The sequence below is a fragment of the Pantherophis guttatus genome, chromosome 13, assembly GCF_059756535.1.
Source record: "Pantherophis guttatus breed Tessera chromosome 13, ASM5975653v1, whole genome shotgun sequence".
Taxonomy (NCBI): domain Eukaryota; kingdom Metazoa; phylum Chordata; class Lepidosauria; order Squamata; family Colubridae; genus Pantherophis; species Pantherophis guttatus.
Window position 1 is genome coordinate 3,526,121 of NC_142075.1, and position 22,529 is coordinate 3,548,649.

Below are 22,529 nucleotides of genomic sequence, written 5' to 3' on the forward strand. Positions count from 1 at the left end.
GTAGACCTTTTGTCACTTTCTTATCTAAGCTCTGGGGATGGTTAGCAATTCTTACAGTAGCAATAGAGACAGGCAACTTTTCATATGGAAGCAACACGAAGAACAGTTTTTGAAAAACATGTAAAATGCCTTTCATAGCCTAGGAGCTCATTCAGTCTTTGAAAGATGCAAAACAATCCTAGGGATTCTCAAATGGTTCATATTCTCTACCCCTTATCTGCTTACATACAAATATCCAGCTGGCTGACTGCAAAATACTCAATAGGGTCAGATCTAATTAACATTTGGACAGATCACAAAAGGTCTTCTAGTCCAATCCCCTGCTCAAGCACAGATCCTATACCTTTTCAGACAAGTGGCTGTCCAGTCTCTTCTTAAAAACCTGTGAAGACACTGGGAATTGACTATGATTTGAAGGAGTGTTTGCCTTTGTATATGCATATTGGAAGTTCTTTGTGCTCTCATACTGGCAAGCTTATTGCACGGTTAATTCTTGTGAAAGGAATCCAGCAGTCCCAGCTGTTGCCAGATCGGCCCCGCTGTCCTGTTGGAGAAGAGGAAAGCTGGGATACCAAAATCACTGGAAGTCACACTAAAAATCTATTCCTGTTTAAGAGGTGTGCCTATTGCAGAATCAAAGTCAATGCACTTAACTACTATGTAACAGTAGTAAGCCTTATTAGCAAACATTAATAGCAATTTGCAACCTCATTTTCTATCCAATTTTCTATCCACTATCCAAAAACGTTAATAAAGAAAACCCAACTCTTTAGACTAAGCCAGCGGGCGGCCCGTTTCAAGCAGGGGAAAGAGGCAGAGAGCAGAATACCTGCAACGCTGCCAAGGATGCAGCAGGAAAAGCAGCCCCGTTTTCTTCCTCTCCCACTCGGGAAAAGGGGACAAGAGGCGTCTGCCCAGCAGAGCAGGAGGAGGAAAATGCAGGCCGGTCCAGCTGCTGCAGCCTTTCAAGGCCCTTCGGGAGTTCCCGGTCGCGTCCGACACCGGAGGAAAGGAGACCCCCCCCGACTCCCCCGTAGCGCCCGGAAGTCCTCAGTCGTCCAGCCTCCCCTTTATAAGCGGCCCCCCAAACCAGCCCTTCCGGGTGCTAGAAATGCCCGGCCCGGTCGCCGTTCCCCTCCCTTCCGAGCCGGGGATGCTCCGTCGCTTCGCCGGAAAAGGCGGCCGAGAGATCCGTCCCTCGAAGCGGGGCCCCGGAGAGCAACTCCGTCCTCTCCGGCCGAGAAAGACCGCGAGCTCCGACCGCCGGCGAATCCTCTCAGAAGCGCCTCCTCCTCGCGAGCGGCTCCTCCGTCGCCCGCCCCGAAGGGCCGCCTCGGCCGCTCGCCCACAAGGCGGACGGGGGGCTCCGCGAACCGGCAGGCGGCGCCCGGCCAGGCCCGCCCACGGAGACTCCCGCCCGCTGCGGCTCGAGCGCGGCCGTCCGCCCCGCCGCCAACCAGCCAGCGGCCCCTTCCGCAGCTCGCGCCGACTGCTCCGCAACTCCCTCGTCAGGGACCGGCCCGTCTCCCCCCGCCGGCCCGTCGCGCGTTCCCATTGGCGCGCCGGCCGCCGGCCCGGCCTCCCGCGCCCTCCGGTTGGCCTCGCCGCCCGCCCGTCAGACGGGAGCCTTTTCTCGCGGAGCGCCCGCCCCCGCGGCCATCACGCTAGTGTGCGCGCTAGTTGGCGGCGTTGGGGGATTCCGAGCGGAGCTGGTTGAGCGCCCAAAGTCCCTCTTCGCCTCGCGCGCTGGCTCTGGTCGGGGGGGCGGGCGGGGGGGCCGCTGCTGGTGCCACCGGTGTCCATACAAAAGAGGGAGCGGAGCGGAGCGCGGCGGAGCCAGGCAGCCTCCCGCGGAATCGGGGACATGGACATGAAGAAAAGGATCCACTTAGAGCTGCGGAACAGGACGCCCTCCGACGTAAGCCAGGGCGGGCGGCCGAGCGAGCGAGCGAGCGGGGGGCTTCGCGGCGGCGGGAGGAACCGGGGCGGCCAGGCGGGGCGCGCGGGGGGCCACACTGCGGAGCGCCGGGCGCCGTCCTGCCGGCTGCCGTCGCGGGTGCTGCGCCGCTGCCCTTGAGGTGCCCACGGGGCGAGCGCGCGCGGCGGTCCGTGGCCGAGGGGGCCGAGATGGCGGGAGGGAAGCCGCTCCCCCCCCCGTCCGCCGGGTCTCCGGGGGAAGGGGGCGGCTGGCGAGGGCTCGTCGCCCGGCCGGAAGGAGAGGGGAGCGAGCCGGGCAGGCGGCCGAGTTGGTCCTGCGCTCGGGCGGAGTTTGTCCGGAGCGCCCCAGGCGGTGGGGGTCGCCGGCGAGAGTCCGGGGTCGCCCGCAAGTTGAGGGCGCCCGCCGGATGGGTCGTTCCCGCGGCGCGGATCAGGCGCGGTTGGCCGGGGAGCCATATTTGCAACTTTGTAGTCCTCATGAACGCGCCCTTTCTCTGCCTCCCCCGCCCCAGATGTGCGGGCTGGGGCAGCGCTCGGGGGGGCGGCGGCGGGGGGGGGCGAAGGGAGGCCTCATCTCCTCCCCCCCCCGCGCCCTCCTGGCCCGCTCGGGAGGGAGGGGGCGGCGGCGGCGGCCTCGGCCCGAACTTGGGATGCTGCTGGAGGCTGCCCGGGAGGCGAAACTTTGTCCGCGGACTCGCCCGGCCCGCCTGCCCGGTGGAGTTGCGGGGGGGGGGGGGCGGAGGCGGAGGCGCTGCGTTTCCCTCCCAAGGAGAAACTGAGGTTGCGGGGGGGCCGTGGAAGAACTTGGGGCTCCGCCGTTCCGAGAAGCGCTTCGCGCCCAGCCCCACCCAGGTGGGAGATGTTTTCCTCCGCCGAGGCGGGGGGGCTTTACGTAAGGCCGGCCGCGCAGTTCTGCCCCCCCCGCCCGGAGTGTCACCTGCCTCCCGGCCAAGCGCCGCTCCCGCCACCAGCCTCCCCCCGCGCCGCGCCGCCCAAGCGCCCACCGGCCCTGTACGTATGAAGGCCGGTTTGGCGCTCGGGGAGCGGCGGCCCGGCGGGGGGGGGGTGGCGCTCGGAGGCCCCTCGGGCGCAGCCCGCCTGCTCCCCCCCTCGGGCTCACGGAGCGCGGACAGGCGGCCGGTCGGGGCCCGCGGAGAGCGCGCTCGCTCGCCCCCTCGGAAGCAGCCGGCCTCCGCCGCGCCAGCCACACGCCCGCCCGAAGTAGGACACGGCGCCATCTTTTTCCCCCGCCGAACTGCAGCGAGGAAAAAGGGCCGCCCGAGCGAGCGAGCGAGCGGAGCGCGGGGTCGGTTCCTGCCCGGCCCCCCTCCCGGCGGCGGAGGACGCGGCCTGCGCGGGGCGGCTTGGTGGGCTGCCGGCCTCGGGGGGGGGGAGAGGCAGCGGAGGAAGACCCCCCGCCCGCCCGCTGGCCTCGGTGCGCCCTGCGGAACGCGCGCCCAGAATGGCCGCCTTCCCACCCGCCGGCCCGGAAGGCTGAGGGAGGCTCCGCTCCGGGGAGGGAGGAGGCGGCGATCGGGGGAGGGGAGGCCGCCCTCCCGCCGCCGGCTGCCTTCGCCCAGCCTGGCACCGCCGTCGCTCTCCAGGGCTGCCATTTTGTCGCCGAAGCGAAGGCGCGCACTTGGCCTGGCGAGCCCAGGAGGGGACGGGCTGCTGGGGCCGAAGGGACGCGGAGCCAAGTGCCGGTCGCTTCCCGAGGGAGGAGGGGGGGAGAGGCCGGCCGGTCTCCCGGGTCGCCAGGCGGTTCACTGCCCCTTCCAGGAGGCGAAAGCACCCGCGCGCCAAGCCGTCCCGTGCCCTGCCCTGCCAGCCCCGGACGCCAAGCCGACTCTGGCTACTTTTACCTGCCCGGTAAAGCGCCCGTTGCCGCTCCCCGACCGAGTCCGCTTCTTCACGCGAAAGGCCTCGGCCAGAGCCCTCCGGAGCTGGTCCCCGCCGAGGCTGGATGGCAGCGGACATTTCCTTGCTGGGCAGGGAGGCTTAGCGAAGGGGCTGCCCCCCCCCTCCCCCCCGAATTTTGAGGGCTGCTACCAAAATAACTTCTTGCCGCCCTTCCTTCTCCTTGTCTTCTGCTCAACAGTCTCCTACCTGTATAATCTCCTCCTGGTAAAGAGTCAACTCCTGTGTCAAGATGGCTCCGCAGCATTCTGTGAACTCTAGGAACGCTCCCTGCTTCATGGAGAGATGCAGTTCCTTGAATGTATTGGTTAGAAAGCATGGAGTCTTGGGGATAGCCGCTCAAAAGGAGAAATAGAGAAATTCGGCTATTTAGAACTTACTTAAATATGTGATAGTTCACAAAATTTTCATTTAGTACTCTTGAGAATTTTGCCAAATCAGAATTTACTTTTTTTTTTTTACATTAAAACACTTAAAAGTGTTAGGCAACCTAGTTAATATTCAATAAAATTTTACATTGAAATTTTTTCCTGGTATTCTTTGTATTGATTATTAGGTTGGAGATTGTGGGGATATTTTTGCAATAATAGAAAAAAAATGCAAGCGATTTAAAAGAAATCGGGTGAAATCAGTAGGAAATTGAAATTATGAGCACAGTTCTCATGTAAATTTTGCTGAATTAAGAGGATTGCTCTCAGAACCAAAGGTTCTAAGTTACAATACTTAGACTAGGGCATGATACCTTCTGTTTTAATTCTTTGTGGTAAATTGGTGCAATTTGCTAGTAGTTGTTTTTTGAAAAAAACACTCTTCTGTTTTATTCATAATTGTTTCTCATTCTCATGAACTTTTTTGGGCTCTTGAGGGTGAAATTTGTCTCTGATTTCCTGGCAATAAATCTTGAATTCAGTGAGACTAGCTTCCAGATAGCTGTACAGGATTATCCCACCACTCTTGTAATCCTGCTGTTTTACAAAAGACATTCGTTAATTATATAATGAAAAAGCAATTGAGAATTTCAGGCTTCTGTGCATGCAAGTAAGGTACAAACTTCAGGATCACCAAAGCCAGGGACTTTTGTTTTTAAACATCTAATTTCACAAGCTTAAATTCTTCTTCTTTCCACCAGGTGGACTCGGAACAGTTGACTAAATAAACAACTTGAAAACAAAGCTGTAATCTATCGAAAATTAGTGTCAAAATAACAGCAAACAGCCAGCAGAAAAGCCATTAGCTATAGATCAAACTAAAAATATTCAGCAAGTGGCCTTCAGCAGCTTGATTTTTTTCCAAATATTTAAAAAGGCCTTCTCCAATAGAGCCTACTTTTATTAAGCGCTTGCCTTTCTCTGATGGGCAGGGGATCTGGAAGGGCTCCAGATCTGGAGGGAGGAACATATAGTGGCCCTTAAGGCACCAAAGTCCCAAGTCATCAAGCTCATTTGATCTAGTGAGAATGTGATTTCATTCAGAGCATGACGGGGTATTATGCTTAAATGCTTTTGAAATGCAGTGGGATCAGGAGGCCCTGCCTTCTGCATTCATCTAGGGGTCAGGGATATAGCGAATATTTTCTAGAATTCCATGTGCCCTTCCATTGTGTTTCTGTAGCAACACATTTGAAGCCACCACCTCTCATCTCCCACCTTAGGGATGACTGTGTAACAATTACAAATTCTGTAGTTCTCAACTACTATATAGTTCTGTCCATGAACTTTATTTTACTAGATTTATCTTAGTCATGAATTTAGAGAAGTCCTATGAAGTTGGTAAAAGAGAGGGAGTCACTGGTCCAAAATGACCACTGGATTTTCATGGGGCTGAAGATGGACTTGAATTTGGAACTCCCTAATCTCAGCCCATCATTTCAGTTACTTAACCACACTTTACAGTTTTGATGCAACAAGAGAAAAACCCTTTTGATCTACTAGTAATACAGAAGTAGCTTGTTGGTATGGTACTGCTGTTTGCAGCGTGTTCCAAATTCTAGTGCAACGTGATATTTTTCTTTGCTCTCTATGTTGGGGAGTAGCCTTCTTAACTTCCTGAAGTAGGGTTTTTTTGGGGGGGGTCACTCCATCCCGCTTGCATATAGGCTTTTTAATACTTACAGTTCTGAAGTTGGTGAGTTTAGAGTATAAGAAAAAAGTTACTTTGTTTCTGAAAGCACATCCAGGTGACATAGATCCAGATTCAACCATAGGTGAAATGAAAGTGAACTCATTGCTAACTGTGGTTTTGGGAAATTAATATAGTCTGGGTATATATCTGAGTAGTTTCAATCCACTTTGCTTTCAGATTGCAGAGGCTCTTTGAATAGTTCACAAGTACAGAAGTGAGCAGGTTTTTCTGCTACATTGGAATTCCTATAAAAAGAATTGAATAGAAATGGATAAAACCAATAAACCAGCCTACAAAGTTTTGAGAAAGCAACTCATATTTCATTAATTAGTCTCCCTTAATTTTATTTTAATAAAAATGACTTCCAACTCCCTTATAATAAAGGAGTCAGAAGTCAACACCTTTCCCTTTTTTCCCTTTGCTCTACACTTTACTCTTCCCTTATTTCCCTCCTGTTTTCTTTTGTATTTCATATTATAAACTAATAAATAAATAAAATTAATTAGTTTTCTGTTGTTGAATACTTAAACGTATTGGTACACATAATCTATGATGAAGACATAAGCAATAGAAATGAGAATGCAGTAGACACAATCATAACCAAAATCCCCAGATAAAAAATATGATTCTTGTTCTTATAATAAGGTATCTTATAATAAGATCTTAAAACATCTAGATCTTGTTGCAAATATGCAACGTCTCCTGCAAACCACAAATACTTTAAAATAGTAAAAACTATAAAAGCCAGCCTGAGCTCATTTCTGTAGCAGCCTTTGGACCCTCAATGAAATCCATCTAAAATTGTCAATAAGAGCCATGAGAGACTAATGCTTTGGGATTCAAAATGAAAGTTGTGTTTTCTTTTGGGTATAATCTTCTTCAAGAAACAAAGTTTGTCTCATTATGGTTTAACACTTTTTACAAATATTTCTAATCCATGCATGGACAAATGTTGGGGCCACAAAATTGCACCCGAGGTGTATTGGTTGAGGTGCACGTAAACAATATCTATTACTGCTTTACACACTCAGAACCTTCAGAAAAAAATAACTATCCCCCCCCTCCCCACAAGCTCCCATAACACTTCTTGACTGTGAGGGCTCTTCAGCAGTGGAGCAGACAGTTCCTTGGAGTCCTGGGGACTTCATCTCTGGAACTTTTAAAGCCAAGGTTGGATAACAATTGGTTGAGGACAGTGAGCATTCCTGTCCCAAGTCCCTTCCAACCCCAGGATTCAGGGAGGCCCTATAGATGCTTAAAACCACTCCCAGAAATCATAGAAAAGGTGTTTCTGTGGTCAGCCATAGAGTCCTCAACCTCACTAGTCCTTGCGAACCAGAGTGGAGTTGTTTCAAGAGTGTTTCAGCTACCATAGAATCCTCACACAGGTGGCCAGAGTGGTAATTCCGGCCTCCCAGATGGAAACATAATAGCAATTGCATTGCAATAGCAGAAGCAGAAGAGGGAGGGAGGGAGGAAGAACCACTGCCCCTACAAGTGTTGCGGAAGAGGGTTTTGTAAACAGAGGCAAGCCATGGGTTGCCCTCCTCCTTCCCACATCTTGATTTTGGATAACAGTTTTATGGGCTATGCAATATTGAAGAAACAAGAAGTGGGGTTTAGCCCAGGGAAGACCAAATGTGCAGCCAGTAACAGTTAGTTAAAATGCACTAGTGGTGTTTAAATGCAAATGGTGCTTTATATGATGCTTTGGTGTTCTTAAAGGCTGGTAGAATTAGAGTGTTATTACTAATAGCTTGATTAGCATCTACCCTTACATGCTGACAGATACTGGATTGATTGCATTGGACCCTCAAGTCCAACCTACGGCTTGATTGTAGAAATCCAGATTAAAATGTCCCTGAAATCTGGTGTCTAGTATCTGCATGTGATGGCTCTTGTCAAACGACATTTACTGTTAGCAGTTTTCTTTCCCAATAGTCCGTTGGAATTACAGTATTGTAACTTTCATCCATTCCTTGCTCTTTTCTCCAGAATTTATTTTTCTGCGTGACAGCCATTGAATTATTTGAAGAATTATTTGATGAGTACTATTAGATTTTTCCTTGTCTTCTCTATTTAAAGCTTGTTACTAACAGTTGCATTATATTCTCATGTGATTTAATTTATCTCTCCATCCTCAGAATCTCCCTTTGATTCTGATAGTTGATAGTTTCCATGCACCCTTCTTTAAGTGTAGAGCCCAAAACTGGATTATTCAGGTGCTTTTATTAACATAAATTAAAATTACACGTATCTTTTTTTACAACCATGTCATTCTGTAGACTTGAAGTCAGTCTCCAAGCAACTACTATTCCAAAATCTTTTTCCAACCTAATATCTGGATTTTTTTCCCTGTCTTCTCACTGATTCTGCTGTAATTGGCAAATACAAGTAGTCCTCGAGTTACGACCACATCTGAGCCCAAAATTTGTGTTAAGTGAGACATTTGTTACTTGAGTTTTGCCCCATTTTACAACTTTTCTTGCCACAGTTATTAAGCAAATTACTGCAGTCGATAAGGTAGTAACCTGGTTGTTAAGTGAATCTGGCTTCCTCATTGACTTTGTTTGTCAGAAGGTTGCAAAAGGTGATCACATGACCTTGGAACACAGCAACGATCTTAAGTATGAACCAGAATTTTGATCACCTGATCATGGGGCTGCTTCAAAGATCGTAACTATGAAAAATGGTCATAAGTCACTATTTTCAGTGCTGTTGTAACTTTGAACAGTCCCTAAATAAGCTGTTGTAAGTCAAGGACTACCTGTGTAAGCATTCCCTCCCGTTTTTCATCTAAATCTCGAATATGCAAAGTTCTGTGCTGGACTTTGGGACTTTGCTTTCATTGATTGAGGGAGAATTCATGACTACTTATTAAATAAGTTTTCAAGCTAGATGTGCATCTGCTAAATTGTTAGTTTATCCAGAGAAGATTTAACTAGCTTGCTAATCATAATGTCATGGAGTATTTTGTCAAGTACTTTACCGAAACCAAGACATATTATTTCTACATTTCCACACACTACTAAGGGAGCTATGTAATTTAAAAAGGAGAGAAGATTAATTTTTTTTTGTTTGAAGAAAATATGTAAATGTACAAAAGAGAATGTGACATAAATAAAAAAATATAATAGGGATAAATAAACCAGGGATTTTAAAAAGTTGTGGAGGTTATTGCCATTATAGAAGTTACACCTTTCCAATATATAATCAATGGTATCATTTTAAATAGTTTAATATCACACCACATTAAAGGACAAAAATCACTATTGGGCTAAAATGAATACGAGGAACTATGATGAACACAATATAAATTATTCATTGGAACTATATACTATATGAGTTCGGTCTACATTGCTAAAATGAATTTAGATTCTACAGTATGCATAAAACTCAATTTTGTGTATGATAACAATCCATCTATTAGATTATAGTCTGTGAATGATTTCAAGCTGAAGCATGTGAAATTTGCTTTTAAGGTACAAAGTTACTTCAGACTTCAAAGCATATTCCCACAACTTGATTAGCCAGTGCTTCCACTGAAGGGATCCGACAATTTTCCAGTAAGAAGCATATAGTATAATAGTAGCAGTTATTATATATGGAAACAATTCAGTATATTTTGAACAGGAATATTTTATGTTAAAATGGGAATTCAGCTTTTAAGATTTGTTCCATACTGGTATTGGTTGACCCCCTCCTCTCTAGGACGGCCCCTCAAATATCGGAAGGCAGCTATCATGTCAACCCAGACTTTCTCTTTGTTACTGGAGTAGTCCAAGTGTGGTTTTACCAGTGCAGTATAAAGCAGTACTAAGACTTCACATAACCACCGAATATGAAAAAAATGGTCCAATTTAGACCAAGGCTCAGCAGATGCTCCTCTGAGATATTTTCAGATTCAGTCTAATATCTCCTTTCTCCCCTTGTTTTTGCAATTCTGCAATGACATATGGATACTGAAATCGATTAGGGAAACTGGACCAGTAAGAATTTGAAGGATTTTATCTTTGTCTTATTAATAAGTAAATATTGCAATCTGAACAAATTGACATTTATTTATTGACATTTGTTTATTTCATTGTATTTATATCTTGCCTTTATTATTTTTTACAAATAACTCAAGGTGGTGAACACATATAATACTCCTCCTCCTGTTTTTCCCACAGAACAAAGCTGTGATGTGGGTTGGGCTGAGAGAGAGGGACTGGCCCAAGGTCACCCAGTTGGTTTCATGGCTAAGGCAGGACTAGAACTCACTGTCTCCTGCTTCCTCGCTTTGTGCCTTAGTCACTAGACCAAACTGGCTTTCTCTAATAACATTGAGTAATTACCATATTGTTTTCATGGTAACAAAATGAACAATTCAAGAAAGCAAAATTTCAAAGCATGTCCTGGCAACAAAGAATATGAACCTCTTTCAGTTCATGTTAATTCAATTCAATTAGTTCAATTAAACAGTTCGATTTAATTAATAGAAAAGAGGGACCATTAAATTGAAATAGATGAGCAAGTCAACTATAGACGGAAGGGTAGAATAAAGACAATCTCAATGTCCTAGTTAAAGAGTTGGTGGCCTCCCAGCTGTTCTCGGTTCCTCTGGATTGGCAAAATCAAAAAAGGGGCATATTGTGACTTCGTACCTTTTCAAGTGCATTCCAAAAGTGAAATTGAGTCACTCACATGACCAACCCACTTTACATCTGTTACGATTTAGACCATAATAGGCAGACTCCATCATGGTTGTAATTTGAGGACTACCAGCATATTAACAATATAGAGGTGGACAGCTTCTCCACATAAGATTACGCCCATCCTGTGCACTTTGGTGCCTTAAAGGGAATTTGGTTCCCCCCTCCCATTACTATTTATCTAAATGAGTGGTGTGGTGGCCTGAAGGTGGAGCTCTCGCCTCACAATCAGGAGGCTGTGAGTTCGATCCTAGGTAGAGGCAGATATTTCTCTGGACACAATGAGAATATATCTGCTGGAAAAAAACCTCCACATTGGCAACAGGAAGGGCATCCGGCCAGTAAACACTCAGCTCCATTCAGTTGCCCAAACTCCACCCGACAAGGGATTATGGGGTCATTAAAAGAAGATGATGATGATTACTATTTATCTAAATTTCTTATGCTGAAACAGCACACAGGCCCTCAGCTAAGCCAATGCACCATCTGATTTTCATGAGAACAGAAGGAGGGAGAATTATAGTATAGCTGCTATTTGTTTATTTATTTGTTTGTTTTTCCATATCACTGTCTTCTGTTTATGTATCTAATTCAATTAGAAGATTACATAGGGAGATGCATGCAGGAAGAATAAAGCCCCAGCATTTCCAATTCCTGAAAACATGCAAGTATTCTGTTTGTTAGTGTTAGTATCTTAATAACTCCGAAATGCAGAAGACGAAAGGTGAGGAGTGACCTGACATATGGAATGGCAAATTTCAGTGAGAAAACAGCCAAAACGCCAAGGTTCCACTAACTGGGATAGTATCAAGATCATATGAAGTGTTTCTACCGCTTCATACAGCCTTAGTAAGACCACACTTGGAATACTGAATTCAGTTTTGCTCACCACGATAGAAAAACAATGTTGAGAGACTGGAAAGAGTGCAGAGAAAAGCAAGAAAGATGATCAGGGGGCTGGAGACTAAAACATGAAGAAGGGTTGCAGGATTTGGGTTTGGCTAGTCTAAAGAGAAGAAGAATTGGGGGCAACAGGATAGCAGTATTCCAGTGTTTGAGGGGCTGCCACAAAGAAGAGGGTCAAATTATTCTATAAAGCACCACAAGGCAAGACAAGAAACAATGGATGGAAACTAATCAAAAAGACAAGCAACCTGGAATTAAGGAGAAATTTCCTAACAGTGAGGACAATTAACCAGTGGAACAGCTTGGCTCCAGAAGTTGTGGGCGCTCCATCACTGGAGACTGGACAGCCACTTGTCTGAAATGGTATGGGGTCTCTTGCTTGAGCAGGGGGTTGGACTAGAAGACCTCCACGGTCCCTTCCAACTCTGTTATTCTGTTAAATTAGTTTTGACTTCAACAAAGGAGCACAATTCCAGGATTTAGCATTATGGCAAGTTGTGAAGGTCTGTATTTTGAAAAAAAAACTAAAAAAGAGCAGCTGTCGGCCAACACAGAGACTGTGAAATAGTCCAGCTAGTGAATGATTTTGTTCAGTTGTCCTCTGAACCTGGATTAGTTGAAACTGCAGCAAAGTTTTCTTTCCAAGTGATTGGACAGCTCTCCCTTTCACATTCATTTGGAATTCCTTTCCATTAATCGGACTGTGTTTGTTTGGAGTTCCAACAGTACCAGCATCAGCAATTCAGCCGAGGGAGGAAGGGGGCTTGTCGTATTCGTTATCTGCCTTTCTTCCAGGAGTACAAGAGACGGCAACCATGGGAGAATTACTTGAGTTTATTCTCATAAGAGTTGACTTTGGAAACACTCACTGAGATGGCGTACCTGGCCTAAAAACACATATTTTTAATCCGGCAAAGGTACTCCAGGTCAGTACAGGTAATCCTCGATTTACGACTACAGTTGAGCCCCAAATTTCTGTTGTTAAGCAAGGCAGTTATTAAGTGAGTTTTGCCCCATTTATGACCTTTTGCCACAGAAGTTGCTCGAATGATTGCAGCTGTTAAGTAAATTATGCGGTCATTAAACTGGCTTCCCCCATTGTCTTTGCTTGTTGGAAGCCAGCTGGGAAGGTTGTTAAACTGGTGATCACAGGACCCAGGGACGGGGCAACCGTCATAAAGACATGCCAGTTGCCAAGCACGGAAATTCTGGTCACGTGACCACGGGGATGCTACAAATGGACATAAGTGAGAACTGATTGTACGTCCCTTTTTTCAGAGCCGTTGTAACTTCAAACGGTTGTAAGTTGAGGATTACCTATATTGCATCCAGTTACACTTGTTGGTATGTGACTTTAGGCCTGTCTGCTTTTTTCATGTTATAGATACAGATGGACAGAATTATGTTGAAGTGAAATAACTATGAGTGTTCCCACCTTCTATATCAGGGGTCCCCAAATTTGGCAGCTTTAAAACTTGTGGACTTAAACTCCCAGAATTCTAGGAGTTGAAGTCCACAAGTCTTAAAGCTACCAAGTTTGAAGACCTCTGTTCTACATAGTGACTCTGTTCTAGCCTGAAGTGTTCATGTAACTCTTTGGTCATTTTGAAATATAGTGCTCTTAAATTTAGTGGGATTTACTCTGAAATACTGTTGGTGGGTTTGGCTTGAAGCAAGCCTGGAATAGATCAGAGAGTCGAGACCTCTCTAGAATCTTCTGAAGGCTATATCAATTACTCTGATATGTTAAATGCCTATTTATTTATCCATTTAGAAGCCTCTCATCTCCCTCACAGGAACTCTAGGCAGTGTGCAAATAAAATGTTAAAACAAAAAACCTGAATACAAAATTTTAAAAAAGAAGCCAAATTGTTACAATTCAACATTAAAAGGCAGGGGGAGGACACTAGCCAGCCAGCCGGCTATGAGCTCCTCTGTGAGCCCCGAGCCAGGCGGCAGGGACTCATAGAGGCAGGGGCTCTATAGATACTTCGAAGGGCCAGGAGATTGAGGGCCCACCTCACATAGTGGGGGGGATGTTATTATGCTAATGATAATGTTATATGGTAATTATTGAAAAATCCCATTCTTTCGGGGCTGGTGCCTTTCCTTCATCTGATAGTTGTAACTAAGGGTGACTGAACCTGAAAATGACATAACTAAGCCTTATTTTACTTATTTTTTGTATTCAGGTAAAAGAACTTGTTCTTGACAACTGCAGGTCAAATGAAGGAAAAATTGAAGGCCTCACAGATGAATTTGAAGAGCTGGAACTATTAAGTACAATCAATGTAGGCCTCACCTCAGTTGTAAACTTACCAAAGTTAAACAAACTTAAGAAGGTAGGTGGTCATTCTATTTTATGAAAAAAATATGATGCCCAATAATTATTTATATAAAAGACCCTTGGACCCAGGGTTGAATGGAGGTTTCTATGTGACTACATAGTAAAGCAAAGCTTTGGATCTTTTTAATAAACGTGGTACATCTAATTGTAAAGTGTAAAGTGCAGGGATTTCCTAATATTTCTTGCTTTTGTTTATTATAACTCTGCAGCCGACACACACATTTTTTACATGCCTGTCTGCCCACCTGGCTGCCAATTTGGTCTCATTTGATAGTTGGCTCAGGTTGTGCAGGCTCCTATTTTTACAGGGTGGCAGAAGCACTGGCAGCCTCTGCCCCCCATCAGCTCCCCTTCTTTTCTCCCTTGGTAGCATTTTCTTGGCCAGGTCAAAATTATTTTGCCTTTGGAATCATCCTGGCTCTTCTCTGCTGCTGCTGCTGCTGCTGATGCCCAGCTAAGACCTGCCCTTTTGCTTCCCTTTTCTCACTCTCTGTTCAAAATTTGTTTCCTTTTCATTATCGAAACTATTGGCTCCGCTAGCCTTTACATTTTGGCTTCATTGCCCTTCTGCTAGCAGCCTTTTTTGTTCGTCTCAGTGGAGGTGTTAATTCAGCTGTTCTCTTGGTTGGCGTCTCTCTGTTCTACATTGGATTCTCCATGCTTCTTTAGGAAATACTATCCTGTTGCCTGCATGGCCTCTTTCCCCATTCTGCCTTCTTTCTGCTCCATCATTATTTTTGTGACTTTCCTTGTTCTCCTATTATGAATGAATGAATGATCATCTCACAGCCCACCTTCCCTCTGCAGATGTTGCCTGCTTAGCTTTATCTTGGCTTCCAGGTGTGCTATGTTTGCCCTGTGTCTTGGTTTTCCTTTGTACAGCTGTTCTGATGGCTGCCAGTGCCATTAACCACCAGCCCTATTGTTGGCTCCCAATCTATTTTTGGATTCAGACAAGCTCTGTGTCTTCCACTCCAAAACTTTTCACCAGCTCTTCTCTCCAAGCTCCCTCTCCTCTTTCATCCTCTTTCACTTCTCCAGTTCCTCACTTTCTCCAAGCAGCTTTGTGATGCTGCTGCTTTCATTTCCTTCCAAACCTCTCCTAAACCCTCTGTGTCTGGAACATATACCTTTATACCATATACCTTTACTCATTCTTTTGGGGGGTATCGGTGGAATTTCAGATTGTTGGGGCCTCAGGAAAGGGATGTGTCCTCTGTGAGGTGATATATGTGCACAGATATTGGAGAACAAATGCTATACAATCCTAAGAAATTAATAATATAGTTGGTTGTTTTTTTTTTTTGTCTCAATATTTATCTCCTCAGCTCGAGTTGAGTGACAACAGAATCTCAGGGGGACTGGAAGTATTGGCAGAAAAATGTCCGAACCTCACACATCTAAACCTAAGTGGCAACAAAATAAAGGATCTTAGTACAATAGAACCTCTGGTGAGTCCACGTAGACTTCTTAGGGAACCCTTGCTGATCAGTTCTCAATACTCCTGGGGTTGTTCCTGTAGTTCAAGGATGTCAAACTCAAGGCCTGTGGGCTGGATTAGGCCCGTGGGATGCTTAGATCTGGCCCACGGAGCCGCCCTGGAAACAGCAAAGGAGTTGCCTGCAGTGTCTCTGCCACTGAAAACGGAGCTCGGGAGGGCTGTGCGTGGCCCGCCCGAGCTCCGTTTTCAGCTGCGACAGCTTGCAGCCCTCTGCCAGTGAAAACGGATCTCAGGAAGGCTGCTCCTCCCAAGCTCTGTTTTCGCTGGCAGAGCGCTCTGGCCTCCACAGGCGCCCCTGACATGAATGATGTTGAGCTGGCCATGCCCACCCTGGCCACGCTCCCCAAGGTCATACACAAACCTGACGCGGCCCTCAATGAAATCGAGTTTGGCACCCCTGCTTTAGTTGCATACTTGCCCTGCAGCTTCTCTGGCCTCCCCATTCCTTTTTTGCTTAAGCACTGTCTGGTCTGTCACAGGGCCCAAGTGAACAAGGAATTGGGTTCTCTTACCCACTCTTGACTGCCTTTCATTATGACTCCTGGGGTCGACCTTATTCCTGAGCAGTAAAAAAGAAAAAAACCCTGTAAGCCAGATGATGAAAAGGACAAATTTCTGTAGCTTTCAGTGGAGTAGGAGACATTTCCAAATTAACTCAGGAGATAGTTCCCTCCTTCCTTAGGTCCTCCTTGGCAGCCTAGACTTCATACTGTTAGTGTTGCATTTTTAAACTTTGATGCTTTTCCATACTCCCTTCAGTTTGCCAGGCAATAATTTCCCCCTTTCCTCCCTTTTTCTAAACTTAAAACAATCTCGGTTTCCTTGACTCTTTATCTTTCTAGACAGATCCATAGAAACAATATTTGTGGACAAGTCAGAAAATAAAGGAGGAGCATAGAAGCCTGGGGTGCCTCAAGGGAGGTAGCAGCTCAGGATAGGCAGACGTAGCACAGCTGTCCCCCAAACTGGGCAGCAACAATTGTCCTTGTGCCTGTTTTCAGTCCCTGTGAATAGCTGCCCTGAACCTTGACTGAGTAACATGGCGACTGGCAACATTTTGGGGTCTGCTTCTGGCCTCCAGATTGCAGCCTCTGTTGCACTTTGTCCATGCTGGTTTTCTGCTGAGAAAGTCAATACACTTTAAAATGGAGAAAGTACGGAAGGAAAAAGAGTCTATAAGGATGAAACAATAAAAGTATAGTGCTATGCGGCGTCTTTGGCAGCCTCTCCCCCATCGGATGGGACTAAGAGCCTTGGTGGCGCAGCAGACTAAAGTGCTGTTAAGTAGCACCAGCTGCCTGCAATTACTGCAAGTTCAAATCTCACCAGGCTCAAGGTTGACTCAGCCTTCCATCCTTTCGAGGTAGGTAAAATGAGGACCCGGATTGTGGGGGCAATAAGCTGACTTTGTATAAAAAAGAACACTGCTTAGGGGGGGCCGAAAGCCCTACTAAGCAGGTATATACAAAAAAAGTACGAAGGCTATTGCTTAACACATTGTAAGCCGCCCTGAGTCTCCAGAGAAGGGCGGCATATAAATCGAACCAATAAATAAACTTCTCTTCCTTTTTTTAAAAATCTAATAGAAGCCTTTTCAGGGCTGACACGAACAGATAAGAAGAGTCATAGGTATTTGATACTTTTAGTTAATATACACTGATATTTAAGCACCTGAAGCCTCTTCTTCCACACAGTTTGGGTAGGTTGGGGTGACAGAGTGAAACTTGCCCAATCATCCCGTGAGCTTCTGTGGCTGAAGGTAGCCTTTAATCTCGTCTCCTGTTCCAACACCATAAAATACGGCTTTATTGATGGCTTGGCCAGGGAGCATTGTAGGCTTCTGCATCTCCCTCTGGTGGCTGCCTAAAGGGATGTTGCCTGTAGGCTGGAAACAAACAGGAGGCGGCTTCCTTCATGGGATTTAAAATGCCTGGCACACCTTGAGAACCTGCAGTCAGGGTTTGTTCCCATTGGGGCTTTGGACAGCTGCCTTGCAGACTCCCAGGGATCTGTGGCTCCAGCTTCAATCCAGCCCACCTGAATGAGGCCACTTCCAAACCTCTTGTAGACCAAATCTGATTCTAGCCAGATTGATAGAATGCTTTCTAGTTAAGAAGCCCTTTGATTATATATTTGGAGCATTTATTTTGTTATAATTCTGACACAATTGTGTTGGGCTGAGGGTTGGCAATGAACCCCTTCCTTTTTCTTTCAGGAGAAGTTAGAAAACCTGAAGAGTTTAGATCTTTTCAATTGTGAGGTCACTAACTTGAATGACTACAGAGACAACGTCTTCAAACTTCTCCCTCAACTCACATATCTGGATGGCTACGATCGAAATGATAAAGAGGCCCCTGATTCGGATGCAGAAGGCTACGTGGAAGGCCTGGATGATGATGAGGAGGATGAGGATGGTGTGTGAGCTTGATCCCTAGTTTGAGGTTGACTCCCAAGAACAAAGCTCCATATCTTTGCCTTATTTGATGCAGTAAAACCATCCACAGAGTTATCTGTATCAGTTTGTAGCATTCCAGTTTGCCCTGGAAGCAGGAGACTGGATGAATCCTGAAAAATCCCTAGATTCCAGTGCCCTGTACTTCTCCTTGGCACCAAATATTGATGAACATTGGCATCTTGCACTGGAACGGTGGGGTAAATATATAAGAGGACCATTGAATAGCAGAGGTAGTATCTAAAGGTTGATTTTACTTCTCTTTAAATTACTGGAAACGCAACTTCTGGATATGATGATAATGGCCACTCCTGCAGATTGCTTTCAAGAGGATTACAATAAATTGGAGGAAGAGACAGTACTCAGTGGCTGATACGTACAATGGCTTAGTGGGACTTTTGTTTAGAAGGGACAGCAGAGGCCAGGAACAACTGCCTACAACCTGCGCTCTGAATTTCCAACAAGTTTTAGGCATGATTGCTGGCTTGAAAATCAGTGACTCTCAAGTAGATGGACTCCTCTGGATCCAGTCCAGAGGGGGCTTCTTATATCCATGCTCTTTTTAGTGTCATGGTTCCCTTAAATGCGTGGCACAGTCTGCACTTTCGCGACATGTCCTATCACACAGTGCAGAATGTGCCATGCGCAAGTAAGGAACTATCGGCCTGGGGATGGTGGGGAATCCTGTCCTCCCAGTTTAGGCTCCGGGAGAGGCAGATTCCTTGCAAAGTTGACAAATGAAACATATGCAGATGATAGGTACGTAAGCATTGATTAAACTAAACTTCAGAAATATTTTGAATTGACCTGCACTTCTTTTCTCTTGTTATGTTCCACTTCATAAAAACACCGGGTGGTTTTGCTGTTTTAAATAGGTTTAGCTGGTTTGGAGCATTTCTCCTTCAATTTGCATGAGGTGAGAGAAATGGGAGAACTACATGATAGGTTGCTTAATGTTCTTGGTCTTCCTTTTGGATTTCCTGGAAGCAACTTTGTTCATTGCTGAAAACAAGTTCTTTATTTTGTTCTTTTGTTTCGTTAAATGCCTCTCTTCTGCCTTTGGGACCTGTCTGTTTTCTGCTTGCACAGCGTTCTGCCCCTAGGATAGATTCCAGGTGATCACAATATCTAAGATGCAGAATTTAGACTCTTAGTTGATAGCTCCAACTTTCAGATAGCTGAAGGAGGGTGAGTGGGAATCTGATATTTCTGTACATGCTTAGTGGCGCGCACACACACACACTGCCCCATTCCTCCTGCAAAAGTTCAGGACTCCATCTGGTCCTGACTGTAATGTTGCTCTTGCACTTGATGGCCTGGGACAGACAAAGCAAAGGTTTAGGAGGGGGACCAGAAGAAAATGGAATGGACTTCTCTCATTGGACAAGAGATAAACTGGCTTGATTTTTCTGTTTTCTTTTTATAGAAGAGGACTACGATGAAGAGGCTCAGTTAGGAGACTATGAATTAGAAGAAGAAGAGGATGTGAGTGGAGAAGAGGAAGAAGTGAGTGGAGAAGAAGAGGTAAGACGAGGAGATACTTGGGGAGAGAATCAGACCAGACGGAGTGGTGCGATCTGTGATCAGCCAGAGCAGATAATTGCCTCATACCGAATATGGTTATGGCAGTTCCTCTTCCAAAGCAAACTAAATTTTTCCAATTCAGTCACGTTCTAGATGCAATAAAACACTTTTGCCTTTTCTCTCTGGCAGGAGGATGAAGAGGGTTATAATGATGGTGAAGTAGATGATGAAGAAGAGGAAGAAGAAGTTGGTATGTGCAAAACAAACTTTGAGAAAACCTTTGCCCTCTTTTAAAGGCTAAACAATCGGGACAGTAGCCCGGATCTGAGAGAGCAACTGATAACGCTGTGGTGGGGTTAAGCTCTGCCTGGAAGCCAGGTTCAAGTCATCCTGCAGCCAGGGAGCTTTCTGGGTGACTCTAGGCTTGCCTCTCCCCATCAGCCAACCACTCCCTCAGAAGGAAGCTCTTGGGGGGGAAATCAGTGAGCCTGCCTTGAGCTCTTCAGAGGAAAAGTGAGATATGAAGGAGGAACGCGAGGCCTGTAGCTTCTTTTTGGTGCGACTGGGAATTTCTTTGGGACAAAGTTAGTTTATTGACTAGAGGGCTTATAGAGTGGCCTGCAACTCTTCAATATGTCGTTGGAATTAAACAGACACCAACCAGCTAATTTAAAATTAAAAGCATGAAAAATAGCCCCTAAGGGCATTAAAGAGTTCTGGGTTAATATTTTTATTTTATTCCTCTTCTTTGCACCTATTTTATATAGGAAAATGGTGCAGGGCTTTTAACAGTGCTTAGCTAACCAGTTTAAGCAGCTGGGTGCAGCCTGTACCATAAAGGGGCAGAGTGGAACTTTGCTCCCTGTGGAAGTGGGGCTGAATTTGGCTGGCGGGAGAAGCTGTTTTTCCCCATAGCTGCCCTGGCCTTTGCTCTAAGCACTGAGCCGTGGTGGCGCAGTGGTTAGAGTGCAGTCCTGCAGGCTACTTCTGCTGATCACCGGCTGCCAGCAGTTTAGCAGATCGAATCTCATCAGGCTCAAGGTTGACTCAGCCTTCCAGCCTTCCGAGGTGGGTAAAATGAGGACCCAGATTGTGGGGGGTGAGAGGCTGACTCTGTAAGGCTGCTTAGAGAGGCCTGGAAAGCACTGTGAAGCGGTATATAAGTCTAAGTGCTATTGCTCAGCTGGAAATTGGGCTTAAACCTAAGTGGGTTGCTTTGCAGCAATACTTTGCCCCCATTCCAGAAGCCCTCCTCTTTGGGGCTGCATGGGGGGAGGTAGTTTGTGGGGCAGAGAGATGTCCCTTGTTCTGACCCCCAACCCTTTGCTTTGACAGAAGAAGCCCGGGGGGAGAAGAGAAAACGAGAGGCCGATGATGAAGGCGAGGAGGAAGATTAAATGCAACGTAATCTGTTCTTGGGGGAAATAAGTTTCCTATTGTGATTTGACTGTTTATACCCTGTATTTTCACCCCTTCTCACCCCCTTCCTGGAATGTAATGTTGCTGTGAGATCAAGAAGGAAATGCTTAATTTTATGGGCAAGGGAATTAAAATAACATTTTTTTTTAAAAAAAGAAAAACCTGCCACTCAGACTGCTACATTTTGTTTCTGAAAAAAATATTTTATCTGTTATTCCTGTTTACGCAAACGACGCAAGAGATAAATTTGTTTTTCTTGGAGTGGCTCATCCTGGACTCTGGATTTTTTTTAAAAAAAAGCTTTTTAGAAATAAATATGAGCCGGAGGATTCCCACAATGATTCAAATTGATGGCTGGAATAGGGAGGGTGGAGGGATAATTTGGGCCTGAAGACTCAGTGGCTTCTTTCTCTCCCCCCACCCCCCTTTTTTTTTTACCAGTTTATGAGGATATTGTAAGTATTTCTTTCTTCTCTTCTGGATGCAGCAAAATTGGCCGTGGGAGCATTCCAGCCGCCGCCAACGCAGGGGAGCAGCAGCATCTTGATAACCAAGTGTTTTCTTGTTACCTGTTTTGTGAATGGCTGCTGTTCCCAGAAACCCCTTTTCTTCCACTTCCTATCGGTAACATTTACTTGGCTGTTTGTAAATAGTGACCAACTATGTAATTTCTCTCTCTCCTCTCTCTCTCTCTCTCTCTCTCCTTTTTATTTGGTTTGTGGGGGTGACTTTGCAAATTTTTATTTTAAAAAATCTTGTAGAGCATGACTGGGCAAGCTCTCGGGACGGGAACTGCTCAAGAATACAGCAGGATCCTTGTTCAGCTCCCATTCCCGGTTGGTTCGTATTCTGACTATTGAGGGGGTCTAGAGCAGTTCTCTGTAAACGGCAGTCATGGAAATATCTATAAATATATATAAAAAGTGTTCCTAATTTCCTGAGTTAACTGGTGAATTGCATTTGACAGTTGTAATAAAAAAAGAAAATGTTTGAACCCTTTTAACTAAAGTGTGTACTATTTTGGTCTGTAAAATACTATATATAAAAGTATATTAACAACTCCTTGATATTAGGTGATGAGAATCTGTTTCCACGTGTGGTCTACAGTACTCTGAAGATTTTTGCAAAGCTTTTAATTACCAGAGGAGACAGTACTGGACGCCCAGGCCAGTCGGGTCTCTTTTCATACACGAGCATGGATTGCTGATAGAAAAGTTGTATTTTCTTAAAAAGTCAGTAAATTGACTGCAAAGTACCTAGTTGAATGTACAGATTTAATTTCATGTCCCTCTTCAATTAGAGCATTAGAAGTGGGTTTGTGTTTTCTAGTCAGTTTCTCATCTGTATATAAACAAGCACAACCATTGCGACCTTCCCTCTTGCTCCCCAAAGAGCCAAACTTTTTGAGTTTTATGTCTTTGTTAATTATGAATTTCAATAAATCTTTTTATACAATTTTTTTTCCTGTGGCTTATTGCAGTTAAATGGGCCACGTGGGAATTTGCTGCTTGATTTTAAAGTTTTTTTAAAAAGAACAAAGTTGTAATTATTTTAAGAAACTTTAAAAAAAATGAAAATGAATTAATCACAATGGCTCAGTCCACCAATGCAAAATACTGCGGTGTAACAGAAGATGGGGCCTAGTTGTGTGGCTCTACCTCCAACGTCTCATTTTCAGGCTTCCCAGAGGAGTCTTCTGGAAGAATGGGA

At 45.7% G+C, this 22,529-nt stretch overlaps 3 protein-coding genes across 4 annotated transcripts in view; 2 read left to right on the top strand and 1 right to left on the bottom strand.

The window, feature by feature from the left end:
• Positions 1 to 4,177, bottom strand: part of LOC117676197 (uncharacterized) — a 19,227-nt gene extending 15,050 nt beyond the window's left edge. The window contains exon 1 of one of the 2 annotated variants that reach the window (XM_087877906.1): positions 4,045 to 4,177. In XM_087877906.1, the coding sequence (XP_087734032.1) occupies positions 4,045 to 4,174 (130 nt within the window). In that variant the 5' untranslated portion in view covers positions 4,175 to 4,177. The other variant, XM_087877908.1, reaches the window with a different exon arrangement.
• Positions 1,274 to 22,274, top strand: ANP32A (acidic nuclear phosphoprotein 32 family member A). Its single transcript, XM_034435498.2, has 8 exons — positions 1,274 to 1,918; positions 13,769 to 13,918; positions 15,252 to 15,374; positions 17,640 to 17,838; positions 19,303 to 19,400; positions 19,590 to 19,650; positions 20,736 to 20,804; positions 21,261 to 22,274. Exons 1-7 carry the CDS (start codon positions 1,865 to 1,867, stop codon positions 20,795 to 20,797), a joined length of 747 nt encoding a protein of 248 aa, XP_034291389.1. The 5' UTR covers positions 1,274 to 1,864; the 3' UTR covers positions 20,798 to 20,804; positions 21,261 to 22,274.
• LOC148112138 (uncharacterized) lies at positions 2,042 to 4,116 on the top strand. Its single transcript, XM_087877909.1, has 2 exons — positions 2,042 to 3,159; positions 4,037 to 4,116. The coding sequence occupies exons 1-2, from the start codon at positions 2,128 to 2,130 to the stop codon at positions 4,064 to 4,066; spliced, it is 1,062 nt and encodes a 353-aa protein (XP_087734035.1). The 5' UTR covers positions 2,042 to 2,127; the 3' UTR covers positions 4,067 to 4,116.
• Positions 22,275 to 22,529: the final 255 nt, after the last annotated feature.

Bases quoted from the DNA above. Each gene is read 5' to 3' on its own strand.
- ANP32A (XM_034435498.2), top strand. From the start codon at position 1,865: ATGGACATGAAGAAAAGGATCCACTTAGAGCTGCGGAACAGGACGCCC. The intron at 17,839-19,302 runs GTGTGTGAGCTT...TTCTTTTTATAG, and splicing joins TGATGAGGAGGATGAGGATG to AAGAGGACTACGATGAAGAG. The intron at 19,401-19,589 runs GTAAGACGAGGA...TCTCTCTGGCAG, and splicing joins AAGTGAGTGGAGAAGAAGAG to GAGGATGAAGAGGGTTATAA.
- LOC148112138 (XM_087877909.1), top strand. From the start codon at position 2,128: ATGGCGGGAGGGAAGCCGCTCCCCCCCCCGTCCGCCGGGTCTCCGGGG. The intron at 3,160-4,036 runs GTAGGACACGGC...TCTGCTCAACAG, and splicing joins CAGCCACACGCCCGCCCGAA to TCTCCTACCTGTATAATCTC.